This window comes from Danio rerio, chromosome 21 (assembly GCF_052040795.2).
Source record: "Danio rerio strain M-AB ecotype USA chromosome 21, GRCz13ab, whole genome shotgun sequence".
In the NCBI taxonomy this organism is placed as follows: Eukaryota; Metazoa; Chordata; class Actinopteri; order Cypriniformes; family Danionidae; genus Danio; species Danio rerio.
The window spans coordinates 8,959,854-8,975,000 of NC_141041.1; the positions used below are offsets into that span (position 1 = coordinate 8,959,854).

At 34.1% G+C, this 15,147-nt stretch overlaps 2 protein-coding genes across 8 annotated transcripts in view; one reads left to right on the plus strand and one right to left on the minus strand.

Annotated features, from left to right (window-relative positions):
- ap3b1a (adaptor related protein complex 3 subunit beta 1a) overlaps positions 1–15,147 on the plus strand; it is a 762,544-nt gene that overhangs the window by 468,285 nt on the left and 279,112 nt on the right. The gene's annotated exons all lie outside the window — the stretch shown is intronic.
- The window catches only part of aggf1 (angiogenic factor with G-patch and FHA domains 1), a 28,075-nt gene that overhangs the window by 7,297 nt on the left and 5,631 nt on the right, over positions 1–15,147 (minus strand). For 3 of the 6 annotated variants that reach the window (XM_087299991.1, XM_087299992.1, XM_087299990.1), the window contains 6 exons: positions 14,219–14,356; positions 13,919–14,122; positions 11,230–11,296; positions 3,984–4,086; positions 3,851–3,902; positions 582–683 (listed from right to left, as the gene is read on the minus strand). In XM_087299991.1, the coding sequence (XP_087156117.1) occupies positions 582–683; positions 3,851–3,902; positions 3,984–4,086; positions 11,230–11,296; positions 13,919–14,122; positions 14,219–14,356 (666 nt within the window). 6 annotated transcript variants of the gene reach the window in all.

Here is a 15,147-nt window from a genome sequence, read left to right on the forward strand (position 1 = left end):
CTGCAGACAGAATGCAGAAATGTGTTTCATATACTGTTGAAGTCAACATTTCTAGCTTATGTGAATTTCTTTTTCAAATATTTCCCAAATTATGTTTAAATGAGCAAGGAAATTTTCACAGTATTTTCTATAATATTGTTTCTTCTGGAGAAAGTCTTATTTGCTTTATTTCGGCTAGAATAAAAGCAGTTTTTAATTTTTTTTAAACCGTTTTAAGGTCAATGTTATTAGCCCCTTAAGCAATTAGCCCCTTTTTAATTGTCTATAGAACAAACCATCAGTATACAATGACTTACCCAATTAACCTAGTTAAGCCTTTAAACGTCACTTTAAGCTGAATACTAGTGTCCTGAGAAATATCTAGTCAAATATTATTTACTCATCACAGCAAAGATAAAATAAATCAGTTATTAGAAATCAGATTTTTAAATTATGTTTAGAAATGTGTTGATAAAATCTTTCTGTTAATCAGAAATTGTGGAAAAAATACACAGGGGGGCTAAAAATTCAGGAGGGCTAATAATTCTGACTTATGAACTGTATGCCATCTTGATCAGGTGTATGAAAGGTGTCTGTGTTACCTGTAGAATTCTGTTGCCGTTGAGGACGGTCCCGTTTTGACTGCCCTGGTCTATCAGCATATAACACTGCTGATCCTGGTCGAAATAAACTTCTGCATGGGACTAAACACAGAACAAAACATCATCAAAGACTTTGTTCAATTCAATTCAAGTTTATTTGTATAGCGCTTTTCACAAACTATTGTTTTAAAGCAGCTTTATAAAAGGTGCACATTATTGCATTACAATCAAACAGTTAAGTTATACATTACGTTGTGTTATCAGAAACAAACTATAATTGTTTCTATATAATAGACCTATAATGAATAGAAAAACAGGTCTATTGTGTTGAGCAGACCCTTCAGGATTTTGTGAATTCGGCGAATGCTACATTATCACAAAAAGTGGCACAAAATTTAGAGGAGCTTGATTTTTTTTATTGATGCAGATTTTCCACAAATTTGATCCACATTGTGAAAAAAACTTCTTCTGCATTTTGTAATTCTATTTCCCCCTCATTTATTTTTGCTTTTAAATTGCTTTATGGGACTTTAATCAACTTTTGGAGCAAAAAAAAAACTATTGCTCATTTTATTTTCAAAGCAAAACATAAAAGCAGTAAATAATAACAAACGATTACATTTTAGGCAGAAAATTTTTAGATTTTTTTGTTGGCAAATTCAGGATGAACTTGGTTGAGCAGTGAGCAGACATTAAACATCTACAAACAGCAATTTAAAAGCCTGGTGACTGCATTTGATTGGGAAAAAGAAATAAAATGGTGGTGAAAAATAGCCTAACCATAATAACAGGCAAAACATGTGAAACAAAATGATGAAAAAACACGATACCAACAAAATACATTTTAATTAATGGGTAAAAGTAACATTTTAAAATGGCAAACAAAAATTTCTTGATATTCCATGACTTGGACAACAATATATAAAATGCCCTGACTCTCAATGTCTGGTATATACCTTTTAAAACTCAAGATTTTCCAGAAAATTCCATGAATGTGGGACATCTAATAGCTATCACTTCCAGTTTTATCAAGAGAAAGTGAATACACATGACCTTATAGATCACAATATGACATTCCTCCTGAAAACCAATTACGATTAGTACAGGGATTTAAAGATAGGTGCAGAATGATATTAGAAAACAAAATGACATGGCAATATTTAGTTTTTCTGCAATATGTGCGAGACTTCACTGGACTTTAATAGATTGCATGGCTTGTTTCATATATGCAAAAATCTGCATCTAAAAAGGTGTGAACAAATTACCTACAGCAACTCAAGAGGTGTGACCCAACAAAAAGAACCATGCAGGGGGTCATGTCTTGTTATAAAGTAGTGTCTCACGGATAGTACTTCAGGTTAAGTTACTTAAAGACCAATGGGTTAACATTGATGCCAAGGAACTGCACAATTCAGTGTCTTCAATTAAGTCTTCTCCTCGTAACAACTTTGGTCAGCTTACTTATTGTACATATTGGAGTTATCTAATACATCAGCGAGCAACCCAAGAATGGTTAAGTCAAATACAGCAAAATTTAACAACTTGAATGGCTCTTAGGGCTGGCCGATTTTTCCGATTTTTCCGATTAATTCGAATTTACGTTTTCAGACTATTTAATTTTGAATCAAATCGAGAAATCGTGATTTTAAAAAAATATATATATATTTGATACATTATAATGGCACCAATGTGCTTTGGTTTACTTTGTATGAAGCAGCACACCAGAAGCGCCTCTCCGCGATGCGACGCGCAGCACCACGAGTTAGGACGCAAGTCATATTTCAGCCGCGCCACAGAGCGCCATCTGATAAGTTTCATGTTAAATATCATGCGAATGTGTGCGTTTGGTGTGTGATAGTTTAAACTGTCATTTGCGAGCCGTGTTGCGGTGCTTCTGGTGTGCGACCTGCTTGGCTGCCTGTTAAAGCGTGAAGTCATGTAGGATTTTACTTCCCTCATCAAGTCCATAAACTCGATCTCAACATGTATGAATGACGTAAAAGCCTTCCATGTGAAATACCGCGCCGATCTTTTGGTTTGAACACGAGCAGAGGTGAGGGCCTGTAGCAGTGAAAATGAAAGTACCCGCCCCCATGACGTCATTTAGCGGACGTGGTTGAAAACCAGACAGATCAGGCAGCATAATACAGAGAGTGGAGCAAATCGCATCAAATGATCGGTATTTAAAAGGGGGAAAAAGAAAAATAGATTAAATATATTAATTTATATTAGACATACATCTGGTACTTGTATTTGCTCCTGCTATACGTCCACAACTTCACACATTGGGTTAAATTAGGCTTTACAGTTTCCATGTTCAGTCCTTTGGTTCCACTGTATCTTTTTAAGAAAAGGCAGCAACAATACAATCTGTCATTCAATCAGAAGAAGACAAAGCCAAAGCCGAGCTGACAGCCAATCTTTCCTAGGCTCAGCAAAACTTGCAAAAAATACTTCTGTATTCCTGCAACTGCAATATTTACACAAATATTTCTTATTCAAATCTTCAGCAACACTATTTAACTTGTGAATTTGTTTTACATTTATTTACACCTTGACTGAGTTTTGTATGACATGGCCATTAAAAATACAATGTTCCTTAACCAGATGGTTTAAGTTAATTTTAATGAGAATGTTACTTCAGTCATGTTGTTGTAATGTTTTGAGAAGACTAGTAACACAATAATAAAAAATAAAACAATCAAAATCAAAATCGTGAATTGGTCTTTATAAACTTTATAAACAACCTAGATTTTTTTTTTTTTGCCAAATCGCCCAGCCCTAATGGCTCTATATGGGATAAAAAATATGAGAGTGAATCTGCATAGAATTAAGGGCTGAACAATATAGCATTTGAGCACTGATATCGCAATGTACCGCAATAGTCATATAGAAATGGAGTGATTTTAGGAAAGTGTCTGATGCAAATGTACCAAAACTAGTGTGTGTCTGTAAAATGTCAGAGATAAGAAAGTGTCTGTTATACAGGTGGCTTGTCAAGCCCACTCACCTGTATGAGGCACACTAAGAATTGAAAATGATTTAAGGTTGTGGTGTGGTTGGGTGCCACAGAAGACTCCCTACTATCTTGCCTACTGACTATGTAATTGTTATGGGACATGTTATGAGAAAGTGTCTCAAAACAAGGCATTCATGCTTCACTGTGCTGTACCAAAACATACAGATTACCATCTAACTTCTAGTTACATGCTTTTCATTGATTTGAGATGCATCTGATCTGAATGCATTCCAGTGGCAAGTTGTTTTACCTTACTGACTCCCATCTCTGGAATTCTAATGGCATGATTCATGTCTTTCTCTCTGTGAATAGATAAACACAAACACGTGAATCAGTCGTTCAAAACAAGGGATAAGACGACGAATACGTAAAACCAAACTGACCTGCCGATAGTTGCGACTGTATCAGCTGTTAGGATGAAGAGCGTTCCGGTTTGCAGAACAGGAGAGCGAACAACAGTTACTCGAACACACGGAGGCCAGGCTTCTGAAATAACAAGTTATTTAAAAAAATAATGATTTAATAGGTCGCATTTGACCTAATACACAAAACACAATCAACCCTAATACAGGTAAAAAAAAAAAAAAAAAAAAAGTTGAGATGTTTTTGTAAAATGCAATAAAATTAAGATTTATGATTTGTTAATTCTCCTTAGCCTTCATTTTAATACAAAGAAAAAAATTCTGTAAATTAAGAGTTGCACGATACTGAAAATATGGAATAAGCAATACTGCCATCAATTATTGAAATGATATAACATTTGCTGGAGAAATGCTAAATTTATTAGTCCTTAAATGAAATAATTTATGTAACAATACCAAAGTAAACACTTAATGGACATTTTTCTGATCTAGGTAAACCTAAATCAGGGTAAAAAGCTGTAAGATGCAAATATTCATACTTAAAATACTATACACTACCAGTCAAAAGTTTGGGGTCCATTTTTTTTCATGTTTTTTATAAAGAAAATATTTTGTTCATCAAGGCGGCAATTAATACATGTAAATAATTGTAAATTGTTCAATATTTATTACAATTTTAAATAACTGCTTTCTTATCGTATTTAGTTTTAATTGAGTCATTGTTGCTTTAATTACTGATATCATTAATAAGATTAATAATAATAGCAATAATAATTGTAGTAATAATAATAATAATAATTAATATTACAGTGATTTCTGAAGTATCATGAAACTAAAGACTGGAGTAATGAAGTGGAAAATTCTTCTTTAAAATCACCGGAACAAATTATTAAAATAATTGATAAACTACTTTTGAACAGTTATTTTATAGTGCAATAACATTTCACAATTTTACAGTTTGTACTGTATTTTTGATTAAATAAATGCAGCTTTGGCGAGGAGGAGAAGCTTATTTTAATAATCCCACTGACCCAAAACTTTTGACCGGTAGTGTACATGACTAAACACCTGGGCAGAATTTCTGATTGGCTTTGCTTGTCTCTATTACTGCTATTATTATTCATTTTCAGCTTATTCTGACTCTTGATTCACCTTTGGGCCGGTCTAACCAATAGCATTACACCCCCTACTAGGAAGGAGGGGATAAAAATAACAAGGCCTCATCTAATTGGGAAAAATAAACCTACGTAAACAGCTAAACCTATGCTAACAACACGAACTGGCATAGTCCCTTCAGGATTTTGCATGGGCAATGCATTTTAATTTAAGTCTTCAACAGTTAATGTTAATGTATTTACTAACATAGACTAATAATGAACAATACTTTTATAGCATTTATGAATCATATTTCAACATTTACTAATGGACTATTAAAATGCAAATTCATGCTAGTTAACATGAATGCCATTAACAAACAAATGATAAACTTTATTTTCATTAATGAAGATGCATGAAAACTGTAATAAATGTATTATTCATAAACATGAAAACATAACCAATCTTGGATTTTACCAACACTAAGATAAAGAAAATTAACTATATAATAGATTCTTAACTTAATTGCACTTTTTTAAAATGCCCCAAATATTTTGCAGTCAAGGTAGCGGTACGATTAGTATATAAACAGGGTTCCTGCAGGTTTCACCAAGTTAAATGTAAGACTTCTAAAGAACTTAAGACAATCAAGAATTAAATTTGTAGAATCAGGGTATCTTCCGTCCAATCCATATGCGTTTTCCAACAAAAACAGGAAATGAGAACAACGTTAGTTTTTCGTTTGCTCACAAAAGCCTAAAAAAAAAACAAGATTTTGGCTGGTTTTCCTTTTTTTTTTTAAATTTAGGTTAGAAAATGGATAAACGACTTCAAAATTCAATACACACATGTAGGCGGTGCTGAAACACCCATTTTACTCTGACTGGCTGACCAAATCTGAGCTTGTGACATAACCTTCCAAAATAAGAGCCCTCTGTAGACCAGCACCCAGGCTTTTTATTATTATTATTTAATTATTTATATAAGCTAAGTCTACATATTCAGCCATTTGATCAGTTAGCAGGCTTACATTCATTGCATATGCATAAATTAAATAAAAACGTAAATTAGCAGTATTATTAGACATCTGTCATCAAAATAAGGTCTTGTGGTCTAAATAAGGAATATATATATATATATATATATATATATATATATATACACACACACACACACACACACACACACACACACACACACACACACACACACACACACACACACACACACACACACACACACACACACACACACACACACACACACACACACACACACACACACATACATACATACAATTAAATAATAATAATTAAAAGCCTGGGTGCTGGTCCACAGAGGGCTCTTATTTTCAGGGCTATGTCACAAGCTCAGATTTGGTTGATTGATCAGAGGAAAATGGGCGCCGCCTACATGTGTATAATAAATTTTAAAGTCATTTATCCATTTTCCTACCATAAATAATAATTTAAATAAAATGAAAATCGAGCCAAAATCTTGTTTGTTCAGTTTTTTTATGAGCAATTGAAATACTGCCGTTTTCTTCATTTTCTTTTTTGAAAATTTGAAAACGGAAATTTTGAAAATTTGAAAACGGATATAAGTGACCAAATAAGTAACCAAATAAAACTTCAGAGCTTCCTTAAATCGACGACAGAACAAGCTTAGCTCTCCTTTTCTTCTTTGCAGAGTTCTTGATTTTCAAAGTCGTGGTATTCTTTTTGAATCACCCTGTATTAGAATTATCATCATTTATCCATAATGTACAGAAGATAAAGAGTTTTAACTCATAATATATTTCATATATACTCAATATTTAATAGTTACGTAAAAAAAAAACATGCAAATAAAAAGCCATCAGCCTTTCTATTTTTTTTTCTCAATTGGATTGCAACTTCTGGGGCTATTATGCTAAACTGTCACAGCAATAGTGTTAGTTACAGCAGATTGATTTTATGGCACAATGTTAAACTTTGACACCTTTACAGCACTCGCATACATTAAAAATAAAGCCCACGGCTGAACATGGAGTTCTCCAAGTGGTGAGCTGTGATTGTGCTGTAATCACTGTGCCATCAGTCTCATTAAGTGAGGTTGATATTAAATTAAATAAATAATGACTATAAAAAATGATATGTTTGGTAGACTGTTGTGCTTTTTTGTGTTGTCTATATGCTCGTGATTAAATAGTTCCTATTGGTGTGTGTGCACTATTGTGTGCAATGTTTGTATGTTTATAACCACCTCCGAGCATAGTAGAGATCGGAAGTCACTAGAGTTGTTATTTTGGGGGACGTGGGCTGAAAAGTTTGGGAACCCCGGTTTTAAATAAAAACAAAACAAGCACACCCTACTTGTAAAAATCAAAACCTTTTCAAAATGATTTAAGACAAAAACAAGACAACATTTCAGTGAATTTAAGACTAAAGGTTTTTTGTTTTTGAAATACAAGATCTTTAAAGACTTTAAGATCCTGCAAACATACTGATAAAGCAAACAAACAACCAGCAGTGCACACAGTGCTCACTCCCCGCTGAAGACCTCCTCACCTTCCTGCATCTGCGTTTCCATCTCCATTTCTTCATCAGGACTGTCGAGTGTTTTCTGAACTGAAGATGCGGACGAAGATGAAACTGAACACGAATGATTCTCTCCATCCGACTCAGTGATTTCTCCCTCCTCCGGCTCACTCTCACTGCTTCCCTCATCAGATCCTGACTTTCTGTCTCTGAGCGCTCTCTTCTTTTTAGTCTTCTTCTTTCTCTTGTCTTCAGAATTTGAGCCATTCTCCTTTCTCCTACTGCAGCGAGAGTCATCAGAATCTTCGCTCCGTCTCCGTGTTTTCTTTCTGTTCGTGGATCGTTTTCTGCTTCGGTCACGGCTCTTGGTCCTCCTGGATCGCTGAGGGCTTCTGGAGCGAGACTTTCTGCCTTTCTTAAAACATCCAGCATCATCTTTCTTTCCTCTGTGATGGTTTTCAGACAGTTTGTCGATCTCAGGCACTACCTCTTTGTTTTCCTGTCAGTGAGCAAACACTGAGCCGATAAGGACGTTGCCAAGTGTCTCCATAATCAAAATATAAAGTTTGTGTTTATTTCCAAGGTCCATCTGAGTCTCAGTTTTGAGTTTGTTCGAGAAATGTAAGATCTATCTAAAACCTTCTCTTATAAAAAGCCCTTTCAGGTCTAGCTAACTTTTTGAATCACAGTTGGTATAAAGAAATGCCTTCATACCAGATTTGAAGAAACAAGGCATATTCTCTGACTGCTCAAGATATCTTGACCCAGCCAAATACCAATCAAGAAAATCACATCCAATAAAGCATGTTTAAATGATTAAAACTGAACCACTCTGCCAAGCGGCTAATCAAACATATTACTGACAAAGGCTCATAGATGAAACATTTGTTTTTCCTTTTCTCCTGCTGCTTATTTTAAAAATTATTTGCTTTGTTTTGTTACTTGTTATTTAAAGGACTTTGGTCACAGAAACTAACTCTGGAAGAGCATTGTGATTTACATTTGATTGAAAACTTAAAAATTACAAAATATAAAATATTTACCATTCTAAATGCCATGAGGTTACAGTTAAGTTTTTATACACACAACTGTATATGAAAAAGCTTATTTAATGACTGTCTTAGTCCTATCACTTTAAAATAACAAACACTCTACATTAGGGCTGTGTGATTAATCGAAATTAGGGCTGCAACTAACGATTATTTTAATAATCGATTAACCTGTCGATCATTTCTTCAATTAACGATTTTCAACCATTTATTCCAAAAAGCTCATCCCTGAGCTGTTATACTACTAATAAAACTAAGAATACTACTAATAATAATAATAAAATAAAAAGCTAAGTAGTTTTGTCCTGTTCTTCATCCAAATATCTAAGTATTTTTAAAATCAAGATACATGCTAGACAGAAATAGCATAAGAAATTATATCTTGGTTTCTGAAAAAAAACACCTCAAAATTAAGTGATTGTTTGCTTAAAACAAGTTAAATTATTAGCGAATTGGGTAAGAAAAATAATCTTAATGATATAATCTCTAAAAGAAGTTTTACGAGTTCACATAAATGTGTAAGTGACTCTGATCTATATTGTGAGATGGTCGTCGCCATGTTCATCTGCAGTCGTGCGTTTCTCACTCATAAAAAGCAGAACACGCAGGATTCAGCATGTAAATTCACCAGTTACTCCCCAAATATATGCAAGTAAGTGGCTTGCGAACCTAGAGAAGAATAGATTCGACTTTATAGTTACTTTCACTATGTGTAATGTGTATCTGACATGAATGAAACATATTGCCAAATAATATTTGAATGGATTGTTAGAACTTCCTTGTGTGTTTTACAAACTCTAAATGTATTGTTTTACTGGAACGTGTTTGTATCTACATGTCTAATACATAAATTAAGCATTAGGCTGTTAAAACGCTGCATAATTGTGATAACATGACATGTCTTTCTCAGCGGGGTTAAGTTGGTTAAATTTTCCCATATTTTTTCTTCTATTTTCAAATCCTTCTACGAAGGGTGGCAAAAAAAACAACAACAAAAAAAAACATTAAAGAGCCAATTCTCCCTATACGCAACCCATACCGCCGAACCACCAGGGGATGCCCCTTGCTCTTAAATGTGAAGTCTAGAAAGTCTGAAAGTCTGGGTTTTGGGTGCATGTTTGAACAGACATATACACATAATTAATAATAATAAAATTTAAGGATGTCAATCTTGGTGTTTTTTTTTTTTAAACACAACCCATTTTATCCTATACGAGCATAAAAAGTTCGAAAAGCAATCAAATGCTTTCATTATAATTTTAGATGTGTACATTTTTTAAAGTGACACCACTGTTATTTAATGTATTTATATTCAAAATGAATTTTGCACATTTTCAGTGTCACGTGACTCATCAAATAAAAATCATTCTTTTGTGCTAACATAGGAACATTACAGGTTTACTACTTTTTTTTTTTTTTTTTTAAATATCTTCTTTTGTATTCAACAGATGAAACAAGTAAACGAGAACAGAATTTTCATTTTTGGGTCATTTTGTTGCATATTTTTATTGTGCCGTTTTTTTGCTATTGTTAGTGTTTTGCCTTGTAGCACTGAGTCTAATAAAAGCACATTACAAATTAAATTAATTAGCATTAATTTGGTTACAGTTGAATTACATTAATAACAATAAAACAATAAAATATTGAAAGAAAAAATATAACATTAAAAAACAACAATATTGAGAAAAATATAAAACTTTAGTGATTTTTTACTAATTAAACACAGTAAAATATTATTTGCTACTGTAATTTTTCTAATTTGCAATGTCACAAGATTCCTCTTCTTCAAAAAATAAATAAATTACTCATGTGCTGACGTTGAAACATTTCTTTTTAATAATAAAATTGAAAACAACTGTGCTTCTTGATATTTTTCGGGAAAATGAGATATACGTTTTCCAGAAATCCTCGATAAACACCTTATTTACAATCTGAATTTATATATCTACTGCCACTTCTGATAAATTTAAAAGGAGTTTACCCAAAAATGAAAACGTACTCACTCTCAAATGGTTACTTCCAAACCTATACGAATTTTTTTTATTCTGTTGAAAACAAAAGAAGATACTTTGAAGAATGCTGAAAACATGTAACCCTTGTCCTCCATACAAGAAAAACATCTTCTATGGATGTCAATGGTTACAGGTTTATAGCTTTTCTTATAAATATCTTCTTTTGTGTTCAACAGATGAAACACAACAGCTTTAAAACAAGTAAATGAGAACAGAATTTTCATTTTTGGGTGAACTATACCTTTAATGTGTCCTGTTTTTAAACGAGTAGTGTATTTACTCAAGAGCAAAATCACTGAAATTAAAAACAAAAATGCACTCAAAAACTCTCTCTAAGGGAAAACCTATATAATTGGATACAGACTTCTTACACCTAGACGAAATAACAGATCATATAGACTAATATGGGATTTTCCCCATCAGAAAGCATCTTGCACAAAATAAAGTCAAGCACTTGGCAAGGACATGCATCTATGCATGTTTATTTTCAAAAACTTTCCAGGGCCTTGAAATGTTTTTTTCAGATTCAAAACTTTCAAGGACCAGAGGGAACCCTGTCCATATAAATTTATAGCTATAAACAAGAGCGTACCTCGGACTCCAACCCGTCTCAACTGTTCTATCTTCAACTGAGCCAATGCGCAAGTCAAATCCTGAACCTACAGCCAAAGGAAGAGCACACTGTCAGCTCCACTAGCCTTTAAATCTTTCATAAGCTATACAACTACTGGACAGGCCCCTTTCTGAGACCCCTACGAACCCTGATAAACACAAAAAACACTACTCCATGAGGACCAAAAGCCAAAAAGTCATTTGTGGACAAAAATACTAAAAACTGAGACTCAAGATGGTGATAAAGATGATGTCAATTGAGAGGCTGATTGTACAGTGGGAAATTAAGATGAGGAAGTTCAGGTGGATTCAATAACTATGTTTCCATCAAAGACTTTTCAAAAAAATAAATAAACTGTACAAAACATTTGCAAATAAAAATGATCATTTCTACATGCCGTAAATCACTTTGTTCCTACATAGTTTTTTTCACACTTTACATCCTCAATAAATTGCACTTCAGACTAGCAGATGACTTGTACTGTTGGTGTTCGGTTCACTGAATCACGCATACATAGTATTATCAGTTCACAGCTTCTGTTCTAAAAACTAAATGACAATATTGGTTTATCTCGAGTCAGAAGGGGGTATGAGGCATGTTAAAAAGTAAGTAGCTTAACAATACTGTAGTCATGAATCATTTTAAATGATTCAGTCTGATTTAGTGAATTAGTTTAACAAGTTCACTTAGAACAGGGGTGTCCAAACTCAGTCCTGGAGGGCCGGTGCAGGGAGAGTTTAGCTCCAACCCTAATTAAACACACCCGAACCAGCTAGTCAAGCTTTTACTAGGTATACTAGAAACTTCCTAGCAGGTGTGTTGAGGCAAGTTGGAGATAAACTCTCCAGGACACCGGCCCTCCAGGTTCAAGTTTGAACAACCCTGACTTAGAAGATCCGGTTAAAAAGATGTACGCAATCGCGTTCACTAATACAGAATTAAAACCGGTTATTGGGCACAAGTTGCAGCTTTTTTTTTTGTGGTCGACGTGTGTTCAACATGCAAAGAAATTTGGATAAGACCAAGAAAACACTTTTAGAAGGAAAGTTTCAGTATAAAACAATTAATGTCGCATCACCAGGCTAGCCAGCGTTTCCTCCAGAGTTTCATCTAATTTTGAATGTTTCATTTTTAATCTTTCGACTTGTTTGTATTAATGGAATTTTATACCACATGCCGATCGGAAAGTATAAGCTCCGCATTTCGTGACTCGGTGGTCCTTTAAGGTGTTAAAAAATTGCTTTTTTTATGGTAGACTCTTAATAAGAGTATTATCTTAAATTATCATATTAAATCGGAGTATTGGTGTCTATGTAAATGTACTCAGTGAAAGTGCCAGATGATGTCGCAAGCAGTCAAAGACAACGCATTCCATGCGCCCTCAAATGTTTCATTAAGTTTGACGTGTTTCCCCCTTGAATGCAACTTTTGTAAAAGGATCTGCTTCACGTTGCTGAGTGAGAATCCTTGTAAAACACAGTCATAATTAGGAACGCAATTGTGTGTTGAATCAGTGAAGGGAGTCGCTCCGGCTGCTATGTCGTGTGCGCGTGTTTCCTAACAACAACAACAAATGCCTAAACATCGCGGATGGTTGTATCTCTCAAAGTTGTTTAAATGTTTAGAGATGGTGTGACCAAAGTCCCTGTAAGAATTAGTGTTTGGTGTGACAAGGCATAACTGTGAGTGCCTTTGATGTACCGCTTGATGCTTCATACGTCCTTATCGCAGCACCAGTGGCAACAAAATTAGGCACCAAAATGCATATGCTGATTCAGTGACCCTGCTTGTGAGAGACTGTTCTCACTCTCAGCTCACATCATTCAAAAGAAAAGGTCCACATTGTCCCCTGATAATGTCAACAGACTGGACGGTCTTAGCAACTGACTTAATGTAAAGGAGGACTAAGCAAAACTGTTTCTACTTTATAATTAATGTTCTCAACTCACAGCAATACAACTTTTCAATGAGTACAATTGTTTGTATTCAATACTTTAATATTATCATAATTTTCCAGTTTCCATATCTGCAATGCCTGTATTTTGGCATTTTTTTGCAGTCCACTTAGAGTCCAACATGGAAATCTATTTTTTCTTTATTGGCATTGATTGTTTTGAAATTCAAATGGCATTAACATGCCTGTGTTTTTATTTCTGTAATAAATATGGCTGTTAAGCCAGGATCTTGATGGTTTATTGTGGGTATGTTATTTACATGAAGAAATCTGCGTTACAAGTTAAATAAAAATTCTAACAAAAAATTACTTCTTGAATTTAAAGTTTGTTTTTTGTCTTGCGTTTACATTCATTTTACATTTGAATAGCCAAAACGACAAGTTTCAGTATTTTAAATGTGATTAATCGCGATTAATTGCTAAAAAAAGCGTAATTAATTAGTCATTTTTTTAATCGATTGACAGCACTAGTTTTAAAGTAAAATAAAAAATTGTGGATGGAAAGTATCGTCAAATGTATCTGCCTCATACATTTATTGTTTTTGCACATGTTTGAACATCTTGATGATATTATTCATCATTTTTTTTGTTTAGTTTTTTTCATGAGATTTTCTAAAATGTATATAAAAATAGATTGATGGAAACATAGCTAACGTCACGCACCAAACGCAAATCTCTGCGATTACAAAGACAATGTGTCCGTGTGCATCTCACCCCTCCGTCGGGACAGGAAGCTCTTTCTGTGTTCTTCACCGACTTCCTGTTTTTCCGATCTTTGGTCTTCCTCTGTGGCGTCTGCTCCACTTCGGGGTGTAGGGCTGCAGGCACCTCTATCCTAGAGTGGAATTGGTATTTTCCGCTTTCTGGGTCGTAGTAATAGTACATGCCTGTGTTCGCATCATAGTACAGCTGACTGGACTGGAGGAAGAGGAAAAAACACATTAACACGGGCAATTAAGATTACACATGTCATTACGTAAATAACAGCGGTCCCGAGAGAAGAGCGAGACTTACAGAGTCGTAGTAAAATCCAGTGCTGTGGTCATAGTACATGCCGGAGCTTTCGTCAAACACGAAGTTGGTCTGGTTCATGGCTTCCTCTGCAGTCGCTCTTAACATGTCTGCTATAGAGCCGGCTTCTCCTGAGGCCTCCTGACAAGGAAAGCAAGAAACAAATTTAGGCCTGTCACAATACCTATTTTTAGAAACAAAATGGACTGCAATAAGCAATATTATTGTCATTTTAGTATTATCAGATCTATTTTCAGTTATCAGACACCCACATGAAAATATACTAAAGCAATGTATAGTAAATACTATAGTGTTTATTTTTTTAACCATACTGACACTGACACCTCCAATAGAGATAGAGATGTTGCGCAATCAGCTAAACTGTTGCTAGAATTGGTTATGTATGTGTGATATATATAATGACCTCAATCATTTTTGGTAATGCATGTCCATGTGTTGAATAAGATGATATATTGATTAGTGACAGGCCTAGTGATACAATACTAAATAGTAGGCATGGGCCAGTAAAAGAATCTGACGGTATGATGACCTTGGATAAAAATATCACGGTTTAACGGTATTGTGATTACTGCTCTAAAATATATTCTTTTTAAATGTCTGGGTAAAAACAGGGTTTCTGCAGGTTTCATCATGTCAAATTTAGGAATTTAAGACCGTTTTAAGATCACTTAACAATGAAATTTCAGACTATTACAAGGCAAGATGCTAATAATATTTTGTAATAACCAGTGGATTTTTAACTTGCCCAATTAAAATAAAAATTCTGTTATTTCTTAGCCACATATTTAAAATAATGCATCAAAACAAGCAAACTCTAGGTATATACATATATTGTATTAGCACAATCTTTCAAAAAAAAAAAAAAAAGACAAGTTTTAAAAGCTATAAACAAAATTTATGCACAACATAAA